This window comes from Chiloscyllium punctatum, chromosome 10 (genome assembly GCF_047496795.1).
Source record: "Chiloscyllium punctatum isolate Juve2018m chromosome 10, sChiPun1.3, whole genome shotgun sequence".
Taxonomy (NCBI): domain Eukaryota; kingdom Metazoa; phylum Chordata; class Chondrichthyes; order Orectolobiformes; family Hemiscylliidae; genus Chiloscyllium; species Chiloscyllium punctatum.
Genome location: NC_092748.1, coordinates 78658212 through 78684132, shown reverse-complemented (window position 1 = coordinate 78684132; position 25921 = coordinate 78658212). Strand labels below are relative to the sequence as shown.

At 41.3% G+C, this 25921-nt stretch overlaps 1 protein-coding gene across 4 annotated transcripts in view; it reads left to right on the top strand.

Annotated features, from left to right (window-relative positions):
* LOC140482332 (inactive dipeptidyl peptidase 10-like) overlaps positions 1–25718 on the top strand; it is a 1704473-nt gene extending 1678755 nt beyond the window's left edge. For all 4 annotated transcript variants that reach the window (XM_072579621.1, XM_072579623.1, XM_072579624.1 and 1 more), the window contains exons 23-26: positions 4963–5021; positions 6038–6110; positions 24059–24132; positions 25021–25718. In XM_072579621.1, the coding sequence (XP_072435722.1) occupies positions 4963–5021; positions 6038–6110; positions 24059–24132; positions 25021–25158 (344 nt within the window). In that variant the 3' untranslated portion in view covers positions 25159–25718. The remainder of the gene's footprint in view (positions 1–4962; positions 5022–6037; positions 6111–24058; positions 24133–25020) is intronic.
* The last annotated feature ends 203 nt before the right edge of the window (positions 25719–25921 follow it).

Here is a 25921-nt window from a genome sequence, read left to right as displayed (position 1 = left end):
AAATTCAAGCTAATGGAGGATCAGGTGATGTGTTGTTTCTGCATGATGTGGGAATTGGTGGATCCCATTGTGGTTCCCAATGACCATGTCTGTAGTAAATGTTGGTTGCTGAAAGAACTCTGGCTCAGAGTCAATGACCTAGAGTCAGAGTTTCAAACCTTCCGACACATCAAGGAGGGGGAGAGTTACCTGGCATGCTATGTTTCATGAGACAGTCACACCCCTAAGACTAACTAACACAAATTCAGCCAGTCGTCAGGGACAGGAGGGTGTGGCTGTGAGTAAGGCAGGTAGAAGGATTCAGGAGGTAGAGTTGCAGAACCCTCAGCCCTTTTTCCTGTCCAAGGAGTTTTGCTCCCTGTGTGGATGGGAATGGAGACTGAATGGACGATGAGCTGACTGTCTGCAGCAATGTGGTGCAGGGAGCCACTCAAGTGAGGGGAGAGAAATGGTGTTGTAATTGGGGATAGTATAGTTAGAAGCATAGACACTGTGCTCTATCACCACGATCAAGAATCCTGAAGGTTGTGTTGCCTGCCTGGTGCTTGGGTTCAGGATGTATCATCTGGGCTGCAGAGGAACTTGGAGTTGGAGGGTAAAGAATCCAGGGTTTGTGGTCTAAGTAAGTACTAATGACATAGATAAAACTAGGGCAGAGGTTCTGCTAAGGAAGTATGAACAGCTAGGAACTAAATTAAAAAGCAGAACCAAAAACCTCTGGATTACTGCCTAAGCCACGAGCTAATTGGCACAGGATCAATAAGATTAAGCAGGTAACTGTGTGACTCAAAGATCGGTGTGGGAGAAATGGGTTTGAATTCATGGGACATTGATACTAATACTGGGGAAGAAGGAACCTATTCAGTTGGGATGGTCTTCATTTGAACCGTACTGGGACCAGAGTCCAAGTGAATCACATAATGAGGGCTATAGATAGGGTGTTAAATTAATTAGAAGGGGGAGGGTTCAATTATAGGGGAAATTAGAAATCCCAAATGAAAGGAGCTAAGAGTGTAGAACTCAGGAGTGGTGATTGAAATCTCCAGCAGAGACACAAATAAGACAGTGTATGGAAAGGGTTAGCAATCAAACTTCAAGCTCACTGGACAAACAAATGACAAGGAGAAGAGGGATGGTTAATACAGGACTGAAGGTGTTATATCTGAATGCATGCAGTATAAGTAATAAGGTAAATGAGTTTGTAGCGCAGATCAAAATTGGCAGGTATGACGTGGTGGGCATCATGGAGATGTGACTGCAAGGGGATCAGGATTAGGAGCTGAATATTCAGGAATATACATCCTATCGAAATGCTAGGTAGGTGGGCAGAAGGGTGGGGTTGCCTTGAAGAAATGAAATTAAATCAATAGTAAGAAACAAAGTATATGATCAGATGATATAGAATCTGTGTGGTTAGAACTGAGGAACCACAAAGATAAAAGAAAACATAGTCAGAGTTATGTATAGGCCTCCAATTAGGAGTCGGGAGCTGAGGCATAATATACATCAAACAATAGAAAAGATGTGTAGGAAACACAAAGTTACAGTGATCATGGGGGATTTCATTATGCAGGTGGACTGGGAAAATCAGGTTGGTAGTCGATTGCAAGAAAAGGAATTTGTAAAATGTCTACGAGATGGCTTTTGGATCAGCTTGTGGTAGAGCCCACTGGGGAACAGGCAATATTGGATTTAGTGTTGTGCAGTGAAGCAGACTTGATAAGGGAGCTCAAGGTCAAAGAACCCTCAGGAGGTAGTGATCATAATAGGATTGAATTTATTCTGAAATTTGAGAGAGAACTACAGCTGAATAGAGACAACTACAGAGGCATGAGGGAGGAGCTGGGTAGAATTGGCTGGGAGAGGAGCCTCGCAGGAAAGACAGTGGAACAGCCAAGGCAAGAATTTCTGAGAGTAATTCAGGAGACACAGCAGAGATTCCTCCCAAGGAAAAAGAAGCATAGCACAGGGAGGATAAGGCAACCATGGCTGACTAGGGAAGTCAGGGATAGCAAAATCAAAAGAGAAAGTATTTGATGTGGTGAAGGGCAGTGGGAAACCAGAGGATTGGGAAGCTTACAAAGACCAACAGAGGGGAACAAAAAAAAAGGAGGGAGAAGATTAAATAGGAGGATAAGCTAGCCAGTAATATAAAGGAAGACTGTAAGAGTTTCTTTAAATATATTAAAAGAGAAGCAAGAGTGGACCTGGGCCATTGGAAAATGACGCTGGAGAGATATTAGTGGGGAACAAGGAAGTGGATGAGGAACTGAATAATTACTTTGCGCCAGTCTTTACGGTGGAAGACAGGAGTAATATCCCAAAAATTCAAGAGAATGCCGGGCTGAGCTGAGTATGGTGGCCATCATGAAGATGAAGAAGCCAGAAAAACTGAATGGCCTGAAGGTGGATAAATCACCTGGACCACATGGACTACACCCCAGAGTTCTAAAGGAGATAGTTGAAGAGATAGTGGAGGCGTTAGGAATGGCTAGAATCAGGAAGGGTCCCAAAGGACTGGAAAATCGCTAATGTGACACCCCTGTTTAAAAAGGAAGTAAGGCAAAATATAGAAAATTACAGACTGATTAGTTTAACCTCAATCGTAAGATCCTAGAATCCATTGTGAAGATTGAGATTTCTGAATATTTGGAAGTGCTCTTAAAATAGGACAAAGTCTGCATGGTCTCAATCAAGTGGAGGTCATGTCTGACAAAGCTGCTAAAATTCTTTGAGGAAGTAACAAACAGTTTAGACCAAGGAGAGACAATGGATGTTATCTACCTCAACTTCAAGAAGGTTTTTGACAAGGTGCTGCACAGGAGGCTATTGAGTAAGATAAGGGTCCATTGTTTCAGAGGCAAGGTGTTAGCATGCATAGAAGTTTGGCTATCTGGGAGAAAGCAGAGAGTGGGGATAAAAGAGTCTTTCTCAGGATGGCAGTCGGTGACAAGTGGGGTTCTGCAAGGTTCAGTGTTGGGATCACAACTTTTCACTTTATAGATGAAAGAACTAAGGGCATTCTAGCTAAGTTTGCAGGTAATACAAAGATAGGTAGAGGGACAGGTAGCTTGAGGAAGCAGGGAGACAGCAGAAGGATTTTGATAGGTTCAGAGAGTGGGCAAAAAAGTGGCAGATGGAGTACAATGTGGGAAAGTGTAAGGTCATGCACTTTGGAAGAAAGAATAAAAGCATGGACTAATTTCAAAATGGGAAGGAAATTCACAAGTCTGAAGTGTAAAGACACTTGAGCATTCAAGTCCAGGATTCTCTCGAGGCAAACTTGTAGGTTGTGTCAGTAGTTAGGAAGGCAAATGCATGATGGCATTTATTTTGAGGACTTGAGTATAAAAGCAGGGATGCACTTCAGAGGCTCTAAGTCTCTGGTCAGACCACATTTGCAGTATTGAGCACAGTTTTGGGCGCCATGTCTCTGGAAAGACGTACTAATCCTGGGGCTTCAAAGGAGGTTCACAAGAATGGTCCCAGAAATGAAAAGCTTGACAAATGAGGAACATCTGAGGACTCTAGGTTTTTACACGATGGAGTTTAGAAGGATGAAGGGGCATCTAATTGAACATACAGATACTGAATGGCTTGGACAGAGTAGCTGTTGGGAAGATGTTTCCATTGGTAGGAGAGACTCAGACCCATTGGCACAGCCTTAGATTAAAAGGCCTTTTATAACAGAGTTAAGGAGAAACTTCTCCAGCCAGAGAGTGGTGAATCTATGGAATTCATTGTCATAGAAGGCCATGGAGGCCAAGTCATTGAGTATATTTAAAAGTGAGATAGATAGATAGATTCTTGAGTATCAAGGGGATCAAGGGTTACAGGGAGAAAGCAGGAGAATAGGGATGAGAGGCTTATCAGCCATGATTAAATGACAGAGCAGACTCAATGGGCTGAAAGGCCTAATTTCTGCTCCCATCTCTTTTGGTTTCTTAAGAATGACAAATATCTGTTCATGTACCATAGCTTCTGCTTTTAGACAAGAGTGTATGTTCATGGCTCTCTTGAGAAATTCTGAATGTCAGTCATTTATCTTCTTCTCCTATTGACTGTTAACACCTTTTTTTAAGACAGTAATTGTTGAGCTGCCATTGGAATTGATGATATGCTGAAATATCCTCAATGGATCCAGTCACAGGTTATTTATTGAAATGAAAATGAGCTAATTTCTCAGCCAGACACTCATCACTCTAACCATGGTTGTGTTATATAAGTCTCTGCTGCCCTCTCCCACATCTTTTGACCGCAGCCATGAAAGGACCTTATTTAACTTTGTATGAGTAGATGGGTTTTAAACGAGGTAAAATCTCATCCATCTGCACAAAGACAAAGCAGATGAACACAATTACAAAGGATATTTTGTTTCATTAAAAGCTTTCACCCAGAGTGAGCTGGCATGTCACCTTTCTTTCTAAATCTTGAATTTAAATTGCAAGTAAATGGCATCTTTAAACTGGATTACAATTAACTTATTTTGGGGGGATTCTTTTATAATATTATTCAGTTTGTATTGATGATGGGAAGTAAAATTGTAGTTGCATACCAGATAATAACTGCAGTTAGAATAGTTAATGAAGAGATTTTAATGTAACCTTGATTATATTGTTCTTGGCGTAATGCTATACTGATATGAGATGCATTCAAGTGCTGTTCAAGGTGTCTTGATTAGCACAGGACAAGATGACACAGTAATACTCCCTCTTGGCAAACAGTCCATGGATTTGAATTTTCTTTTAAATCAAACATATTCAGTCATGTTGTTTGCTACAAATTAATGATTCAGTAGAAAAGCTAAGACTGTTGCCTCAGAAAATGGTCTCTTCATAGATTACAGAGCCAAATGGGAAAGGCCAAGGGTTCAGGTCAGCTATTGTTTATTGTTCAACATTGCTTCACAAAAATGAAGACACCATGCAAATATGGATTAAATTAATATTTTTCTTCATACAGCTTCAGCATTCACAGAACGATACCTTGGATTACCATCACGAGATGAAATCATTTATCAAGTGAGTTTTTTTTTAAAAAACCACTCAATGTAAAAAGGCTAAGCATTAATTCAATTATTTTACTTTTGGAGTGGAATTGCAACACATAATCCTAATCAAAATTAAAAAGGATCAGAGATGCAAATGTCCAAAAATCCAGACATCACACGACCTGCCACTGTATCACCATTCTGACTAAAAATGTTTTAATTCCACATCCCTCAGATTTATACAGGTCAATTAATTGCCACTTATGTATGCAAATGTCTGTGAGTCAGAGGGTCTTATCTACTACTGAGTCACAATACTGCCATTTAAAAGATGGTAATAGACCCAGGAAACAGTGATAAAGGCCCCAAGTTATGTCTGTCCTGGACACTTACATGTACAGACTTTGATTTCTTTCTAATATCATTGAAAAAAATTTGATGTTGATGCAACATTCACATAAGTTTCCTCATAATGGTGAAATTTCTGCCAGAAACTTACTGCACTTATACAATCAGCTTCCGTCCAGGATAATTAGTTTTAGATTAGATTACTTACAGTGTGTGGAAACAGGCCCTTCGGCCCAACAAGTCCACACTGACCCGCCGAAGTGCAACCCACCCAAACCCATTCCCCTACATTTACCCCTTCATCCAACACTATGGGCAATTTGCCGTGACCAATCCACCTAACCTGCACATTTTTGGATTGTGGGAGGAAACCGGAGCACCCGGAAGAAACCCACGCAGTCACGGGGAGAATGTGCAAACTCCACACAGTCGCCTGAGGCAGGAATTGAACCCAGGTCTCTGGCACTGTGAGGCAGCAGTGCTAACCATTGTGCCACTGTGCATATTTCAGGTGAAAATACTATTCTGCTGAAATTCCACTCCAAGACGGAGATGAGCATTTACTTTTCACAGCTAATTCCCTTTTAGTCTTTTAAAATCACGTGTGTATTTAGAGGCAATAATTTGTTTTAATATAATTAATCAAGTAATACTGTGTTTAACATTCATATTAATAACTCCATTTTGGTTTTATTGCAGGAATCTAGTGTATTACAAAATGTTAATGAAATCAAAGATGAGAGTTTCTTGATTATACATGGCACTGCTGATGGTAAGACTTAATGTAGCTTGCCTCTCATATTCAAGCATATACTGTCAGCTATCCCTCAAGATATTTTAATGGCAGCAGTGTTTCAAATGAGATTTATAAAATTGCTAGTCCCTTTAATTTAAGATAAAATGAAGAAACTCTTGTGACCTGTTCTGAAGTCTGTCTAACAATAGGCTTGGCAAGGTGGTTGTTAAAGATAACATGACACGCACACAGACACTCACACACACTCCCACACTCACATATACATCCTCTCAGACTTAGACTACTTTATACTCACACACACATACACTCTCTGACAGACACTCACGACCCCCCACCCCAGACACACACACTCCCACACTCTCACATGAACCTCTTACAGACTTAGACACTCTACACTCACATACACTCTCGCTCACACTCACAACCCCTCACCCCAGACACACACACACACATATACAGATACATTTGTGGGGTGAATTTGTACTTGCAGAGTTACATTGTACTTTGCTCAAAAACTGCATGAATCCATCTAAGACTGTTAACTCACTTTTTAGATTAGAATCAGTCTAACCATTATGGCACAGACAGGGAACATGGGGCTAACACCTTCAACATATTATCTGGCTAACACTAATTGTTACAGTTAACCTGAGAATGTAACTTTTAAAAAATAGTTTTGTCATTTACATATGAAAAAAGTAAAACTATCATGGTATTCATACAGATGAAAGACTCAACAAACAATCAAGGTATTTTTCAATGTATAATTTCAGTTACATCACACTGTAAACATTTGCTATAAATTCTGTGTCTTACAATTGTGTCCTCCACAACCACCCTGATGAAGGAGCAATGCTCCGAAAGCTAGTGCTTCCAATTAAACCTGTTAACATAGAACATTACAGCACAGTACAGGCCCTTCAGCCCTTGATGTTGCGCCGACCAGTCATACCAATCTGAAGCCCATCTAACCTATACTATTCCATGTACGTCCATATGCTTGTCCAATGACGACTTAAATGTACTTAAAGTTGGTGAATCTACTACCATTGCAGGCAAAGCATTCATACCCTTACTACTCTGAGTAAAGAAACTACCTCTGACATCTGTCCTATTTTTATCACCCCTCAATTTAAAACTATGCCCCCTCGTGCTCGCTGTCACCATACTTGGAAAAAGGCTCTCCTTGTCCACTCTATCTAACCCTCTGACTATCTTATTTGTCTCTATTAAGTCACCTCTCAACCTTCTTCTCTCTAATGAAAACAGCTTCAAGTCCCTCAGCTTTTCCTCGTAAGACCTTCCCTCCATACCAGGCAACATCCTAGTAAATCTCCTCTGCACCCTTTCCAAAGCTTCCACATCCTTTTTACAATGCGGTGACCAGAACTGTACACAATACTCCAAGTGCGGCCGCACCAGAGGTTTTCTACAGCTGTAGCATAACCTCATGGTTCCAGAACTCGATCCCTCTATTAATAAAAGCTAAAAGACTGTATGCCTTCTTAACAACCCTGTCAACCTGGGTGGCAGTTTTCAAGGATCTGTGTACCTGGACACAGAGATCTCTCTGCTCATCTACACTACCAAGAATCTTACCATTAGCCCAGTACTTTGCATTCCGGTTACTCCGACCAAAGTGAATCACCTCACACTTGTCTGCATTAAACTCCATTTGCCACCTCTTAGCCCAGCTCTGCAGCTCATCTTTGTCTCTCTGTAACCTACAACATCCTTCATCACTATCCACAACTCCACCGACCTTAGTGTTGTCTGCAAATTTACTAACCCACTCTTCTACGCCCTCATCCAGGTCGTATATAAGGTTGGACTATAACCTGGTGTTGTGTAATAATTAATTCAATATATTTAGTCATCTCTTCAAAAAGTTCAGTTTAAATCAGACAGACAGCTTTTCCCTCCGACAAATGCAAGTTGATTATCCCTGATCAATAGAGAAAGTGAGGACTGCAGATGCTGGACACCAGAGTTGAAAAGTGTGGCACTGGAAAAACATAGCAGGTCAGGCAGCATCCGAGGAGCAGGAGAATCAAGTCAAGTTTCAGGCATCAGGAATTAGGTGGGAGTTTGGGGTGGGGGGGGGGGGGGTGTGGCAGGGGCAGTGGGAGAGGGGAAGGGGGCTGAGAGATAAATAGGAAGAGGTGGTGGGCCGGGGGCATGTTAGGTGAGAAGGTGATAGGTAGATGCAAGTGGGGTGTGTTGGTGATAGGTCAGAGGGGAGGGTGGAGTGAATAGGTGGAAAGGAAGAAGGACAGTTCAAGAGTGCAATGTCAAGTTGGAGGGTTGGATTGGGATGGAGGTGGGGGTGAGTGGACTTGAGGAAACTGGTGAAATCGATGTTGATGCTGTGTGGTTGGAGGGTCCCAAGGTGGAAGATGAGGCGTTCTTCCTCCAGGTGTCATATCGCTTGGATTTGGTGGTGGAGGCGGCCCAGGATTTGCATGTCCTTGGCAGAGTGGGAGGGAAAGTAGAAGTGGTTAGTCACAGGACAGTGGGGTTGTTTGGTGTGTGTATCCTAGAGATGTTTCCTGAAATGTTCCGCAAGTTGGCATGATGTATCTCCAATGTAAAGGAGACCATATCAAGAGCAATGGACACAATAGACGAGGTGTTTGGATGCACAGGAAAATCTCTGCTGGATGTGGAAGGATCCTTCAGGCCTTGGATGAAAGTGAAGATTGGAGGGAGGGAGGTGGTGTGCAGTGTGGGGGAGGAAGGTGGGGAGTTGGTGAGCGCAGGTTTTACACATCTTGTAGCGGCAAGGGAAGGGACCAAGAGTGGAGGGTGGGTTGGTGGGAGGCATTGACCTAATGAGCGAGTCATGGAGGGAATGGTCTCTGCAGAATGCTGATAGGGGTGGAGAGGGAACTATATTTCTGGTGGTGGGGTCTGATTGTAGGAGATGGAAATGGCAGAGGATAATGCATTGCATCTGGAGGTTGGTGGAGTGGAAATTGAGGACCATGGGGTTCTATCCTTGTTGCGGTTGGAGGGGTGGGATTCAAGAGGAGGTGCGGGAAGTGGAGGAGATATGCTGGAGGGCATTGTTGATCGTGTGAAAGGGGAAAATGTGGTTCTTGAAGTAGGAGGCCATCTGGGATGTCCTAGATAGGAATTGCTTCTCCTGGGAGCAAATACGGTAGAAGTGGAGAAACTGGGAGTAAGGGATAGCATTTTTACAGGAGGATCATTACACGATCAATCCCTACCTTTCCAAGTGCTGATTAATCCAATCCTTCTGAATTTCTACAATAAATTTCCCGACCACTGACATCAGACTAACTCCCCTGTAATTACCTTGCCTATCCCTGCTCCCCTTCCTGAACAAAGGAACAGCATGAGTTATCCTCCAGTCATCTTTTCACCTGTGGCCAGGGTTACAAAGAATTGAATATATCCACCAGGGCACCAGCAGTATCCACCTTTGCCTCCCAGTGCAGCTTGGAGTACATCTCATCAGGCTCTGGGCACTTATGTGCCTTTATGCTGCTAAAACATCCAATATCCTCCTTATTGATCTATAACCTCACCATCCCAACTGAAATCCCCAGCTCCATCTTTCTCTCTGTGAATGCAAATGAGCATAATCATCTAAGACTTTACCCATACCACCTGCTGCAAGCATTTCCTTGGTAATCCTCTTACTCTTAATATGTTTATAAAATGCCTTGAGATTTTCCTTGATCCTATTGGCCAAGGAAAGATATTTCATGTCCCCTGTCTGCCCTAATTTATTTTAAGAAATACCCTGCACTGTCTACACTTCTGAAGGACCGCTCCTGTTTTAAATGGACTGTACCTGACATATGCTTCCTTCATTTTCTTTATCAAACTCTCAACATTCCTTGACATCTGGGGTTCCCTGGACTTGCTGCCCTTGCCTTTCACTTTTAAGGGAGCACCATGGCATTGAATTCTCACCATACCACTTTTAAATTACTCCCATTTTATCAGCAAGTAACTGCTCCTAGTCAGTTTGCCAGATCCTGTCTAGTGATATTGTAATTGGTCTTTGCCAGTTTCAAACATAATTTCAAAACCATCCATACCCCTTTCTATAATGACTTTGAAACTTAGAGGTATGGTTACTATTCTCCAAAATCCTTACCAAGTAAAACTTCAAGAACTTGATTGGCTTCATTCCCCAAGATTAGATCTAGCACTGTCTTATCTCTGGTAGGATGACATAAAAGCACAAAAAGTTCTCCCGGAAGCATTTCAAAATTTCCACTGTGTCTAATCCTTTCATGGTAAGATGATCCCAATTGATGTTAGCAAAGTTGAAATTCCCTATAACTATAATGCTGTTTTCCCCCTCACCTTTCTGTGGTTTGCCTATGTATCTGCCCCTCTATCTCCTGACTGTTGAGAAGCCCACAGTATAAACCTAACAAAGTTAGTTGACCTTTTTATATTTCTGTGGTCTACCCGTTTGAAAACCTAAGAAATTCTCCCACAGTACTGCAGTCATGATGGCTCAGTGGTTAAGCACTGCTGCCTCACCACATCAGGGACCTGGGTTTGATTCCAGCCTTGGGCAACTGTCTGTGTGGAGTTAGTACATTCTCCCTGTGTCTGTGTGGGTTTCCTCCGGGTGCTCCGGTTTCCTCCCACAGTCCAAAGATGCGCAGGATAGGTGAATTGGCCATGCTAAATTTCCCATAGCATTCAGGGATGCGTGGGTAAGGTGCATTAGTTAGGATAAATGTAGGAGAATAGGGTAGGGGAATGGGTTTGGGTGGGTTACTTTTCGGAGGGTCGGTATAGACATATTAGGCTGAAGGACCTGTTTTCGCACTCTCGGGATTCAAATTTTGATATAGCTCCCACCTCTCTTACCTTCCCCCTGCATCCCACCTATAATGTCGATACCCTGAAAGTTGAGCTGCCAGTCCTGTCCTTCTTTCAACCATGTCTCAGTGATTGCATCAATATCATATTTCCATATGTTGATCAACACTCAGTTTGTTTATCTTGCCAGTCAAGCTCCTTGCATTATAATAGATTTAATTTAACTTCCTGGACATCTCATGCACTTTATCTTGCCACTGTCTTCTCCACATACTGGACTATCCTAGTATTATTTCTATATGGTATTACACCTTGTTCCCGATTTTACATCTACTCTGTGATCTATCCCCCTGCCAAATTAGTTTAAAACCTCCCTAACAAGGGTAAGCCTCCCAGCAAGGATATTGGGCCCATTTTGATTCAGGTGCAACCTGTCCAGCTTGTACAGGTTCCAATGATCCAAAAATCTAAAGCCCTCCCTCCTGCACCATCTCTTGAGCCACACGTTCATCTGACCTCTCTCCCTATTCCTATATTCAGTAGTCCATCACACTGAAAGTAATCCAAAGATTACAACCTTGGTTGTCCTCCTTTTTAACCTGCCACCTAACTCTCCAAATTCTTGTTGCAGAACTTCATTTCAGTTTTTTTTTCACCAATGTCATTGATACTGACATACACCATGACTTCTGATACTATTGAAGACTTGTGCTGTATAACTAACCTTGCCCTCAGACAAAACTTTTCCTGTACAGTTACAATACTGGTATCTATGCAATAATGTGGAAAATTACCCAGGCTGTCCCTTGCACATAAAATAAGACAAATCCAACCTAGCCAATTACCACTGCAGCAACGTGACAGGACATTTCATTGACAGTGCTATCAAACTGCATTTACTCAATGACCTGATAAATTATTCATTTAGCATCTGATTCCACAATCCTAATCATCCACTAGGGAGCGATAGTCTCAAGCAATTCGTGGGCCCTGCCTCCAGCTGGTGCTCAGTACATATGTAAGTGAGAGATGAAAACATATTTCTTCTTTGAGAGGATCACGAGTGATTGAGGTCCTCTTCTGCAGAGGAAGCCTCATCACTGAGTATATACAAAGCTATTTTGGATAATACATCTGATTGACAAGGGAGTCAAAGGTTATGGAGTAGGCAGAAAATTGGAGTGAGGGAAATGATATAATCGGCTATGATCTGTTGAATACCAGATACTGGATTAATGGTGCTGGAAGAGCACAGCAGTTCAGGCAGCATCCAACGAGCAGCGAAATCAACGTTTCGGGCAAAAGCCCTTCATCAGGAATAAAGGCAGTGAGCCTGAAGCATGGAGAGATAAGCTAGAGGAGGGTGGGGGTGGGGAGAGAGTAGCATAGAGTACAATGGGTGAGTGGGGGAGGAGATGAAGGTGATAGTTCAAGGAGGAGAGGGTGGAGTGGATAGGTGGAAAAGAAGATAGGCAGGTCGGACAAGTCAAGGAGACAGTAACTGAGCTGGAAGTTTGAAACTAGGATGAGGTGGGGAAGGGGAAATGAGGAAGCTGTTGAAGTCCACATTGATGCCCTGGGGTTGAAGTGTTCCGAGGCGGAAGATGAGGCGTTCTTCCTCCAGGCGTCTGGTGGTGAGGGAGCGGCGGTGAAGGAGGCCCAGGACCTCCATGTCCTCGGCAGAGTGGGAGGGGGAGTTGAAATGTTGGGCCACGGGGCGGTTTGGTTGATTGGTGCGGGTGTCTCGGAGATGTTCCCTAAAGCGCTCTGCTAGGAGGCGCCCAGTCTCCCCATTGTAGAGGAGACCACATCGGGAGCAACGGATACAATAAATGATATTGGTGGATGTGCAGGTGAAACTTTGATGGATGTGGAAGGCTCCTTTAGGGCCTTGGATAGAGGTGAGGGAGGAGGTGTGGGCACAGGTTTTACAGTTCCTGCGGTGGCAGGGGAAAGTGCCAGAATGGGAGGGTGGGTCGTAGGGGGGTGTGGACCTGACCAGGTAGTCATGGAGGGAACGGTCTTTGCGGTAGGTGGAAAGGGGTGGGGAGGGAAATATATCCCTGGTGGTGGGGTCTTTTTGGAGGTGGCGGAAATGTCGGTGGATGATTTGGTTGATGCGAAGGTTTGTAGGGTGGAAGGTGAGCACCAGGGGCGTTCTGTCCTTGTTACAGTTGGAGGGGTGGGGTCTGAGGGCGGAGGTGCGGGATGTGGACGAGATGCGTTGGAGGGCATCTTTCACCACGTGGGAAGGGAAATTGCGGTCTCTAAAGAAGGAGGCCATCTGGTGTGTCCTATGGTGGAACTGGTCCTCCTGGGAGCAGATACGGCGGAGGCGGAGAAATTGGGAATACGGGATGGCATTTTTGCAAGAGCTAGGGTGGGAAGAGGTGTAATCCAGGTAGCTATGGGAGTCAGTGGGTTTGTAAAAAATGTCAGTGTCAAGTCGGTCGTCACTAATGGAGATGGAGAGGTCCAGGAAGGGGAGCGAGGTGTCAGAGATAGTCCAGGTAAATTTAAGGTCAGGGTGGAATGTGTTGGTGAAGTTGATGAATTGCTCAACCTCCTCGCGGGAGCACGAGGTGGCGCCAATGCAGTCATCAATGTAGCGGAGGAAGGGAGTGGTGCCGGTGTAATTACGGAAGATCAACTGATCTACATAGCCAACAAAGAGACAGGCATAGCTGGGGCCCATACGCTTTAGGGAACATCTCCGAGACACCCGCACCAATCAACCAAACCGCCTCGTGGCCCAACATTTCAACTCCCCCTCCCACTCTGCCGAGGACATGGAGGTCCTGGGCCTCCTTCACCGCCGCTCCCTCACCACCAGACGCCTGGAGGAAGAATGCCTCATCTTCCGCCTCGGAACACTTCAACCCCAGGGCATCAATGTGGACTTCAACAGCTTCCTCATTTCCCCTTCCCCCACCTCATCCTAGTTTCAAACTTCCAGCTCAGTTACTGTCTCCTTGACTTGTCCGACCTGCCTATCTTCTTTTCCACCTATCCACTCCACCCTCTCCTCCTTGACCTATCACCTTCATCTCCTCCCCCACTCACCCATTGTACTCTATGCTACTCTCTCCCCACCCCCACCCTCCTCTAGCTTATCTCTCCATGCTTCAGGCTCACTGCCTTTATTCCTGATGATGGGCTTTTGCCCGAAACATTGATTTCGCTGCTCGTTGGATGCTGCCTGAACTGCTGTGCTCTTCCAGCACCACTAATCCAGTATTTGATTTTCAGCATCTGCAGTCATTGTTTTTACCTTGTTGAATACCAGAGCAGACTCAAAGACTTAACTCCTAATTCCTATGCTCTTTTTTTCCTGCTACTTCATTCTTTTATCAGGATAATAAAAATAGATTTTGACCTGGAAATGTCTTGGGAGTTCTGCCAATCGCCCAGTAGACTAACAAAGCTCCAAGTGAAACAACAAACAGACATCCGCAGCTTTTCACACCATTTCTTTGGGGACCCTCTTGGTCTCCCACCAAAGATAGTGCAGATCAGGAGAATCTCTGTGGAAATGCAGTCTTTTCTTAAATGATGCAAAGACTTTCCAGTCATACACAATTGAATTATAAGGTATAAACAGTTCCTGTAGGAATGAATTGCAATGCTTATTGTTATAATAGATTGTGCACATGAATAAAAAGTTGCGAATGTAGGCTTTATTTAGTTGAACGAATGTAATTGTAGTAATTCAACTTTCTGAAGACACTTTGTTTTTCCCCAGTTTATTGAAGACTGCAATAGGTACTTAGAATTCTAATACACCTCATATCTGCATGGGTTCTTGGTTTTGTCCATGGTGGACACTTTGTCCTTTCACCTGTTATGCCAAATGACCAAGTGTAGTGTGTGAGAGCATACGTTAGTGAGAGTTAACACTAACTTGGCAAAAGGTTATAAAATACCACCAGGGTTGGAAAGGTGACATGAGGATTATAAAGGACTATAGATGGTGAATAGAAGGGTTCAGGTTGGAATGGATATTAAGGGTTATGGTGCGTGGCTGCAGGCATGAGATGGCATGGATGGGGTATGGAATCCTATCTGTGATACCGTGAGGGACAAAGGCTGGAGAGATTTTTGTTTTTTTTGAGAAAACTACCTAGGGCCAGCCTCTGTATCTGGCAGCTTCCAGTCTTATTCAAGGGTTACTCATCTTGAGTCCTGCCCCCATTCCACAGAACGAACACTGATATCTAGGCAGTAATCCCTAAAGGTTAGATTTGCGGATTTGAAATTTGAATTCTCCTGATTCTGCACACCAGATAATCAGATAAAACTTCTAGCGATACAAAGTAAACAGGATTCCACTCCTGATTTCAAAACTGTACAATACTAGCCTAGCTCAGCTGGGGTCATATTCAGGTGTTACAATGGGCTTTAACACTTCTCGACTTTAGAAAACGATTCAAAAACTGCTTTTGCCATTTTCTCATTTCAACAATTTTGTTGAGATTCATTCAGGACAGAGTTAGTGTGGACTACAATATTTCTAGTGGTTAAACAGCCGAACTATATGCATTTCTGTAAGCAAAAGTATTTTTTATATTTTCTTGAATCAAACAGCAAATTTTTACCAGTTAACTGAAAAAATCAAAATCAAGCATCCGGCCTTTGTGTAATCATTTGGGCCCAATTTCTCTCACACAGACACAGGTATTAAGTTAAACATAATAGGGTCCAATACAAAGGAAGATGAAAGTACATACTACTTAGAGTTCTTTGGCAGTATTTGAGACATAACTGAAACCAATTGTGTTTAGCTTGGTTTTGGATGCAGTCAGTCATTGCAAATGTTGTAATTCTTGCAAAGGTCTTGATTTGCTGTTGCTTTTCTCTCAGCTGTGATCTTTTTTGCAGGCCGGAGCACAATTTAAAGACAGTAAAAGAGAAGGAAGTGAAAGTACTGTAGCCAAATTTGGAGATGACACAAAAATAGGGAGGTTGTGACAAGAATACAGGGAGGTATTGATAGGTTAAGTGGGCAAAAAGTTGGCCCTTGGATTATAACATGGGAAAATGTGAACTTGTTCATTTTGGAAAGTTCAACAAAAGAATATGATATTATTTAAATACAGAAAAGCTACAAAAGGCGAACCTAGGTGTATTTATGCATGATATTAAGGGCAGCATGGTGGCACAGTGGTTAGCACTGCAGCCTCAATGTGCCAGGGACCCGGGTTCAACTCCAGCCTCGGTTGACTGTCTGTGTGGAGTTTGCACATTCTCCCTTTGTCTGCGTGGGTTTCCTCTGGGTACTCCGGTTTCCTCCCACAATCCGAAGATGTGCGGGTCAGGTGGATTAGCCACGCTAAATTGCCCTTAGTGTTAGGCACATTAATCAGAGAGAAATGGGCCTGGGTGGGTTACTCTTTGGAGGGTCGGTGCAGACTTGTTGGGCTGAAGAGTTGTTTCCACACTGTAGGGAATCTAATGTAATTTTTAAAAAATATATACAGAAGGTCACACAAAAGTACAGCAGATAATCAGGAAGGCAAATGGAATGTTGGCCCTTATTTTGAAAGGTTTGGAGTAGGGAAGCCTTCATGCAACTGTGTAAGGTGCTGGTGAGACCACGGCTGGAATATCGTGAGCAGTTTTGATCCTATCATTTAAGGACAGATATCATTTTATTCGAGGCAATTCAGAGAATGTTCACCGGGATGATCCTGGATATGGAGGCATAGTCTTAAAAGCAAAGACTGAACAGGTTGGACTCTACTTGCTGGAGTTGAGAAGAATGATAGGTGGTGATCTCATATAGGCTTTCTAAGGGGCTTGGCAGGTTAGATGCTGAGAGGATGTTTTTCCTCATGGAAGAGTTTAGGATCAGAGGTCAAAGTCTCAGAACAAATGGTCAATTTAAGACTGAGATGAAGAGGAAGTTTTTTCTCTCAAAAAGGGTAGAGTGTCTTTGAAACTCCTTGCCACAGAGATCTGCGTAACCAAAATCCTTGTGTATAATTAAGGCTGAGATGGATAGATTATTGATCGGGAGGGGAAATCAAGGCTGAGGAGGAAAGGACAGGAAGGTGGATGTGAGGAATATTGGATCAGCCATAATCCTATTGAATGGGAGAGCAAGCTCGAGGGGCTAAACATCTGATTCCTCTTCCTATTTGTTGTGGTCTTATAGCCCTTATTCTGGATGTAACTCTATATATTTTTTAAATCTCTCTCTGCAGCTAAATCCTCTCTTTTAATCATAGTTTCTCACAAGAGAGGATGTTTTGATGCATCAAACCTGGCTGGTGGCCATTTTTACTTTCCGCTTTTGCTGTGGACCTGGTTGGGGTGGAGAAGAATGGTGTTTCACTCTTGCTGTATGCATAAAAAGTTCTGGAGTTACATCTTTGCCTGAGCAATACCTTAGTCACAAAGTGTCTCATTTTTGCACCCTCATGAGCACATGTTTCAAAACGTTAGCTTTCCACAAATGCTGCCTGACCAACTGATTTCTTGGTTTCTTCTCCATGAACAGTACAACATAAACTAATGCATCTCAGAGCACTTTAAATGAAAAAGGAAATGGTAGAATAGATATCAGGTACAGGAAAACTGGTAGAACTTGAAAGGTAAAATGCCGTAACTAGAAGTTCAATTGAAAAGCTAAACTTGGAGAATTTTGAAAGCAGAAGCAGAAAGTAAATTAAAACAAATAGGGAGAAAATTCTAAAGGACAAGAGTATGATGGTCAGAAGAAGCCACCAGCAGTAAAGCAGAGATTGAGGAAGGAAAAGAAGGATGTTAAAACAGTAAAGTGCTTATGCAAAAAACTTTAACAATATTCTTTTGCTTTAAGTTAAATGCGAGTTTCTGATTCTTCAGGTATTTCTTGATATCATGTAGAGTGATAAATTGGTTAAAGACTGGCATCTGATCTGCAGGGAACCTCAGGAGGAAGCCAAAATAGATCACCCATTTGACATTTGGCTAGAGATTAGTCACAATGCTTCAACTTTGATTTTTGCAATGATGTGCTGGGCTCCCCCATCTTGAAGATTTATTAGTTAATGGTATTTAAATTCTGCAAAGGGAACCCATATTTCCTGAGCATTAGCCTGGGCATCTGAATTATTAGTTTACTGGCACTGCTACTAGACCATCACCAGCTCTTGTTCAACAGTAATACCAGAGAATGGCAATACAAGTCTTGCAGTCTTTTAAAAGTGTCTATTTTCGTCATTCCCAATGTTGTAAATCTTTCAGGAATGGATTTGCCACTTTAAACTTAGTCTGCGTAGTAAAAGCAAGCCCAGGATATAAATTTGCAATGGATTAGCAGCTAATTAAAATTGATGAGAAGTATTCCAATTCTAAAGGCAGCCTGTCAATGAAAGGAATTTCTGGACCTTCAGAGAATTACAGTATACTTTTAAAAACAAGAAGAAACATCAGATTGAATCTGAGTGAAACATCAATCTTAAAGTAAAAACAAGTTTGAGGCATCTGAACTGGAGAGGAAACTTTATACACCACTGGTTGTTTACCTGAGAGAAAAGTAAGCTCAGTGAAGTTATTATTCAAGTAAAACCAAATCTTAAAAGAAATAGAAAAATAGAACTCCTTAATATACTTGCATTTTTCACAAATTCTACAGAGAGAAAACACGAATGTCAACTTATGAGGAAATGTATAGAATACATTTAAATTTATTCTAAGGGGTGTGGACTATTAACAGAGGCCATGGGTTCAGTAGGGTGGAAAGAGCGAAGAATATGATCAGTAATTACAAAACATCTATGCAACAGTAACAGTCACATCATTTAGTTGACTGTGCTGATTTTTATTCCATGACTTTCCTCCCATTCTATTGACTGTTTTGTAGCCTTTTAGCAAATCTTTGTTACCCTTTATCTCATGTACTCTTACTGTTGGTCTTTGAAAGCAGGAGAGCTATTGACCTCAACTTATTTCACATTTTAACCTCAAATTTGTCCTTACTTCCATATTGACCACTAACATGTATTAATGGCTCCTAGTTTTGGATTCACCTACAAGTGAAAAGATTCTGACCGCATCTAAACTATTCAACTCATTCATAATTTTAAAGACATCTTAAACCTGTTCAATCTTTCCTGAGAGCTGCAATCCGTGTTCTGATATTATGAATATAAACTCTTTTTTACATGTTCTCCAGGTTTCTGTGAACAGTGCACAATATTCTAACAGTAGTCTGACCAGTGTCTTATACAGATTCAGCATAACTTCACTACTTTTGAATTGGTCATCTCTAGAAATCAGTTTGTTTGTTAGCATTTTTGATTGTATTGTTCATCTGGTTTGCTGCTATGTTCATTTGTTCTCCTGCATCCTTAGATCATATTGTTCTTCTTAATCCATTCCATTTCTTATTTTCTAAGGTCTGGGTGATGTATCTGTTTTCACTACCAAAGTAAAACAGCCCACAGTAAATCTATCTTGATGTCCATTTACTATTTTACTACCTTGTGTAGGAGTTTTCAAATGTTTGCTTGTAGATCATTACATTCTTCCTTAGTGTTAATTATAATCCTACCACCATCACCATTTGTTATCTGTGAACTTTGATAGCATTTGAAATCCAAATAGTTAATCAAAATTATGAATAACAATAGTTCAAGCACATATTCTTTGGAACACTGCTTTCTATCTTTCTCCAGTCCAAATAAACTACCCTTTAACACAACCCTCTGCTTTCTATTTTATAATTCATTCAGCTATTTCTCCCTGACTTTGTTTGCCCTAAATGTTATAAACCTACTGTGTGATCTTATCAAAGGCCTTCAACAGAAAATAAGAATAATTGAAGAATTTGGAATTGCCCTACAGACTGCAGGTTTTTCTAGTATCAACTTCAAGAAAGATGGAGCAAGATACTAGATTGATTGGAAATAAAAAGACAAGTTTCTTAAAACCAAATACTTGAATATCAGAAATCTGATGAATAATGAGAAAGTTCAATAAATTTCATTTTGAGAAGGAACAGCTTGGGTCAGAAACATATGTGCTAAATTTAAATAAGGTTAGTTACATAGGAATGTGGCAGAGTTAGTTGGATTTGCTGGAAAAAGAGTTCAGGAGCAAACACACTCGAGAGGCAATGGTAATCATTTAAGAAAATAGCTCATGGCATCCAAAGATATATCAAAGTGTGAAAGAAGCATACTAAGAGGTTAAGACAACCCTGGTTAACCTGGCAAATTGATGTTATGCTCAAATTGAAATATTATCATACAACGTGGCAAAGATTACTTGTAAAACAGAGGATTGAGAAGGTTTTAAAATCCAACAAAAGATGACCAGAAAAAAAGGGACAAGTTAAACTTTGAGGGTAAACTTGCAAGTACTATCAACACAGATAGCAAGAGGTTCTTTAAACCATTTTTAAAAACGTCATGAGATGCCAGTGACCAAAGGGCCCTTAGAGAATGAGGTGAGGAAAATAGGAAATTGCAGAGGAATTGAATGAATACTTTGTATCAATCTTCACAGTAGAAGAAATTCCACAGATACAAAATAATCAAGGGACAAAAAGGAGGAGAGAATATAAATACAATACAATAACTATCACTCAAGAAAAAAAACTAATAAGGAAGAAAATGAGCTAAAGAACAATGAGTCTCCTGGATCTGATGAAATGCATCCTAGCTTGTAAAAGGAAGTACTTAAGAGACAGAAAATGTACCAGTAATGATATTACAAGAATACAGTCTGAAAAATTTCCAAAGGATTGGAAAACTACCAATGTAACACCTTTATTTTCAAAGTGAAAGAGAAAGCAGGTAACTTATAAATTACAACTGTGGTGCTTTAACCGGAGGGTCGCCACACCTTGGGTGAGGGGAGTAGTTAAGGAGGAGACTCCTTCACAGTAACTTCAACCATGGTTGAATTCTTGCACTGGCTGCCAATGGTTGTAAATTGTACTGTAAACTTGTCCCAGAGATGTTCTCTGAAATGGTTCTGTGAGTTGGCATTCTGTATCCCTAAAGTAGAGGAGACCACATCCAGAGCAACATACACAGTAGATTTCTAGGACGCATGCATCAAACAACCCACCATCCTGTGGCTGACCACTTCAACTCCCCCGCCCACTCTGCCAAAGACATGCAAGTCCTGGACATTTTCCCCATCAAATCCTAGTTACCTGACACCTGGAGAAAGAATGCCTCATCCTCCATCTTGGGACCCTCCAACCACATAGCATCAATGTCGATTTCACCATTTTCCTCATCTCCCCTCCCCCACCTCATTCCAGATCCAATCCTCCAACTCGGCACCATCCTCGAAAGGTCCTACTTGTCTATTTTCCTTCCCACCTATCCACTCCATTCTCCACTCTGACCTATCACCCCACACCCCCATCTATCCATCACCTTCCTATCTACCTTCCTCCTCAAAACCTACACCCACCTCCCCCAATTTCTCTCTCAGTCCCCTTCTCCCCCCCAATGTTCCTGATGAAGGGCTTATGCCCGAAGCGTTGATTCTCCTGCTCCTCGGATGCTGCCTGACATGTTGTGCTTTTCCAGCACCACACTTTTCAGCTCTGATTTGCAGCATCTGAGTCCTCACTTTCTCCTATCTAGCCAATTGAGCTAATCAACTCCCTAGCAGCTCACTATAGACATACAGTCAGCGTAATATTTGTTATTGGGAAAATGTTAGCAAGTCTATTAGCCGACCATTATAACATGTTCAAGCAGATTTGAGATGGCTTCACAAAAGGAGAAATTATGCCTGTCAAATTTGTTAAAAAATGTTTGAGGAGGAACAAGCAGGAAAGATAAAGAGCAAGTAGTTAATGTACTATTTTTGGATTTCCAGATGATGTTTGATAAGATACCACATTAGATTAAATTAGATTAGATTCCCTACTGTGTGGAAACAGGCCCTTCAGCCCAACCAGTCCACATTGGCACTCCAAAGAGTAACCCACCCAAACCCACCTCCCTCTGACTAATGCACCTATCACAATGGGCAATTTAGCATGGCCAATTTACCTGACCTGCACATCTTTGGACTGTGGGAGGAAACCAGACCACCTGGAGGAAACCCATGCAGACAATGGGAGAATGTGCAAACTCCACATAGACAGTCACCCAAGGCTGGAATCGAACCTGGTGCTGTGAGGCAGCAGTGCTAACCACTGAGCTACCGTGCTGCCCCAATACTGAGCTAATAACAAGATAAGAGTCTATGGAGTTGAAGGTGGCATATTAGCCTGGATAGAGGGCTGGCTAATTAAAAGAAGGTAAAATTGAGATCAGGGTGGGGTGCAATTTCAAAATGGGATATGCTATATATATATATATATATAGTCAGATTTGCAGGTGGCAAGGCAAGATGAGAGGATGAAAACAGTGTATAGAGATACATATGTATACATGGGAAAATGTGAGGTTGTACACTTCGACAGGCAGAGGAGTTGTTGAACATTATATTTAAAATAGAGAAAGACTGCAGAAAGCTACAGCTTGTCCGTCTATGTGTCCAGTTGAAAGAGAGAGAGAGAGAGAGAGAGAGAGAGAGAGAGGGAGAAAAAAAATTCTGGCAATGGGAACACAGTAGTTTCTTGAAGAGGCAAGCATTTAACAAGTTCAGGTTGATTTTTACAGAGAGTTTTGTCAGTGTTCCAAACAGTGTTTGCCCAGTCTGCAATCTGTCTCCCCAATTTAGATGAAATGACATTGTGAGCAGTGAATGCAGTAGATTAGACTGAATGAAATGCATGTAAGGTACTGCTTCACCCAGAAAGTGTGTCTGAGGCCTTTGATAGAGTGAAGGGAGGAGGCAAATAATTGCGTGGGAAGGTATTAGAGTGGGACAGAGTGTCCGAGAGTGAATAATCCAGGCAGAACACTGATAAAGGTAATATATCCTGGTGACAGCATCCTGCTGGAGATGGCAGAGATGCTGGTTTATGATTCTTTGAATGCGGAGGCTGGTGAGGTAGCAAGTGAATGTAGAAAGCAGATATGTAGAGACAGTGCTGAAATAGAAGAAGAAAGGAGAGTAAACAAAGGAATTGATAAAAAGTTATAAGAGCAAAAAAATACTGAATGGGTGCTATTGCAAAGTATGAATAGTTGAAAATGGGTTGGCTGTGCTTAGAGCAATCTATACAGAACAAGATCTCATGGTATGTGTCACTTTCCACTGTGTAAAGGCTATGTCATTAAATACATTCAAGGAAGAGATTTTGAAATCATTAAGGGAATCAAGGGTTTGGGGAAAAGGCAGTAAAATGAAGTTGAGGATTATCATAGCAATCATGATCTCATTGAATGGCAAAGCTGATCCAAAGGGGTGAAGACCTACTTCTGCTCCTACATCTTCTGACTGAGAGTTTAATTGGAGAGATGGGATTTATAATGTGTATGGATTAGAGCAGTTGAGGATGGAAACATAACAATGTGAGTCCCAACCTTACGTTTTTCAGTGGGAGCGGCACAGTGGCTCAGTGGTTAGCACTGCTGCCTCACAGCACCAGGAACGTGGGTTTGATTCCAGCCTCAGGCGATTGTGCAAACTCCACACACATTCTCCTCATGTCAACGTGGGTTTCCTCCCACAATGCAAAGATGTGCAGGTCAGGTGAATTGGCCATGCTAAATTGCCCATAATGTTCAAGGATGTGTAGGTTAGGTGTATTAGAGGTGTATCAGCAGTAAATGTAGAGTAATGGGGAATGGGTTTGAGTGGGATACTCTTTAGCGGATTGGTGCAGACCCGTTAGGCTGAAGGGCCTGGTTTCACACTGTAGGGATTCTAAGATGAATGAATTGAGTCATTGAGAGTAATGATGGACGATCCATCAGTCTTTATCAATCTGCTTTGGTAAAGGAGCAGATACTGCTATAGGAAGTTAATTCAGAATAGCCCAAAGTATGAATATTCTGTACTACTTCACTAAGCTTGAGATGGCAGCTTGGCGATTGACAGTTTAATTCATTTTACCACCACTACCCAGTAGAGTTGTATCTTTGTTTGACCTTAATAACTATAAATTTGAAATAACCAGGTGAGAATTAATGTCAATCAATTTAAAAATAGTTTTTGTTTTAAAATTTGGTGCAATCTACTTTGATGAACACCTACTAAAAGCCAGTTTTAATTTTCAGTTATCAATTGTGTAACTTTTTTTGCAGCAAATGTACATTTTCAGCACACAGCAGAGCTGATACAACACCTGGTGAAAGCAGAAAGAAACTATACCCTACAGGTATTGAATTTCTAATTAATATATATTTGCACTGCCAGTGCAATAAATCTAAAGGTTGAGGTAACTAAAAGAATTAGTGCTTTAGAGCATTGTTTAAAGATCCACCTTATTGTCTTGGAATCCTACAGAAAATCCATTTCATGCCACCTTATTTTTTTCAATCTGGCTAAAGATCAAGAAAATATTCAACAATAGAGTTGAATTTTCAGATTCACAGTAGATGCTTGTGCCTATCACCAATCAACACTGAGTACCAGGCAACAGTTAATTAACCTGGCAAAGTCTAGAAAGAATGAACAGTCTTTGGCATATGAATACCAGGAGCAAGGTAATGGAACCCTTGATGGAAATACCATGCAAATAAAGATGGTTCTTTCCTCGAGTTACAAACCTTCAGTGCATAATAAGCCAGTAAAAGAGCATCTGAACTCTGGTTTTATTTAAGTGACAATGATGATGTGTGACGAACATTAATTTGGAATTTGACAGCCTATATTTAATTTCCAGTGGTTAGCAATCAGAACAAAAATATTTCTCATAATTTATTGCTGTTTTAATTGAATAAAAGTTTGGATATAACAGAGTAACATTTCCAAGTCTCACCTTCTGTAGAGCACAGGAGGAGTTCCATTGAATCTAATTTCTACACGATTGACAATAAGAATGTCATATAAATCAACAATTGCTATTATCACTGACAGTCATTTGTGTAATTATGATACATCTAAAATGTGTTCAATTGATGCAGTTGTCTAACTAAGTACCAATAATTGTAATAGTCATAACTATTAGCTCAATTCAATGATATTTATGGTTAAAGTTAACTATTGCATACTTAAAATAACATTAGTCAGGTATCTCACTAACCTTTCATTTTGCTTGAAACAGATTTACCCAGATGAAGGCCATTTTATTACAGCTGAAAAAAGCAAGCATTATATGTACAGTGCTATCCTCAACTTTTTCAGAGAGTGCCTCAAGGAAGAAATACCTGTATTACAGAAAGAACCAGAGGATGATGAATAAATTCAGGAATTCTTTAAAAAGGAACAAGAAAGAAAACTCAAAATATACTAAAAACAAAGCTAATAGTACAGAACTCTCAGAACCCAGCATTAAATACCACTGTTGGTGGAAGTGCAGAAGTACCAGGGCAGCTGCAAGAAATTTACAGAAACAGCACATTAGAGATTATGAATCTGATGACTGGCAAAAAGGATTTGAATTCACGTGCCAGGTCCAGGATTATTTTCAAAGGAACAGTATTCAAACAATTTTTGGAAATACATCGACCTGTTAGCACACTTTTAGAGAAAGTCAAAATCCCAACTGTGCAAATGCATGTGTATTTTATTTGGCTCCACTGCTGTATATGTTAATACTTGTTGACTGGTAACAACATTTAAAGAGGACACATTTATTTTCTTTTTAATTTTGTATTGTCATTTGCACAAAAATGATGACATATGTTATGATGTGCACCCTTTATGTCAGAAACCAGACATTGTAGTTCGCAAATTTAAAACCATTCAGCCTCCCTGACATCCCATTATATGACATTAATTAAATAAACAGAATTTTTACAAGTCTTCTCAAAAGTAGAATGTGTTTTCAAAACATGTGGTATTGTGTATTACACATTGGCTTAACATCCCCACATCATTAGATAATCTTGCTTTTGCAATATATCCATTTACTTGTAGCTAAAAATATAACTATTCCCAATTTAGCACAGATCGAGCAATTAAAGATTGGATATAAGTCTTTTATTGGCAAATTGTCACATCCT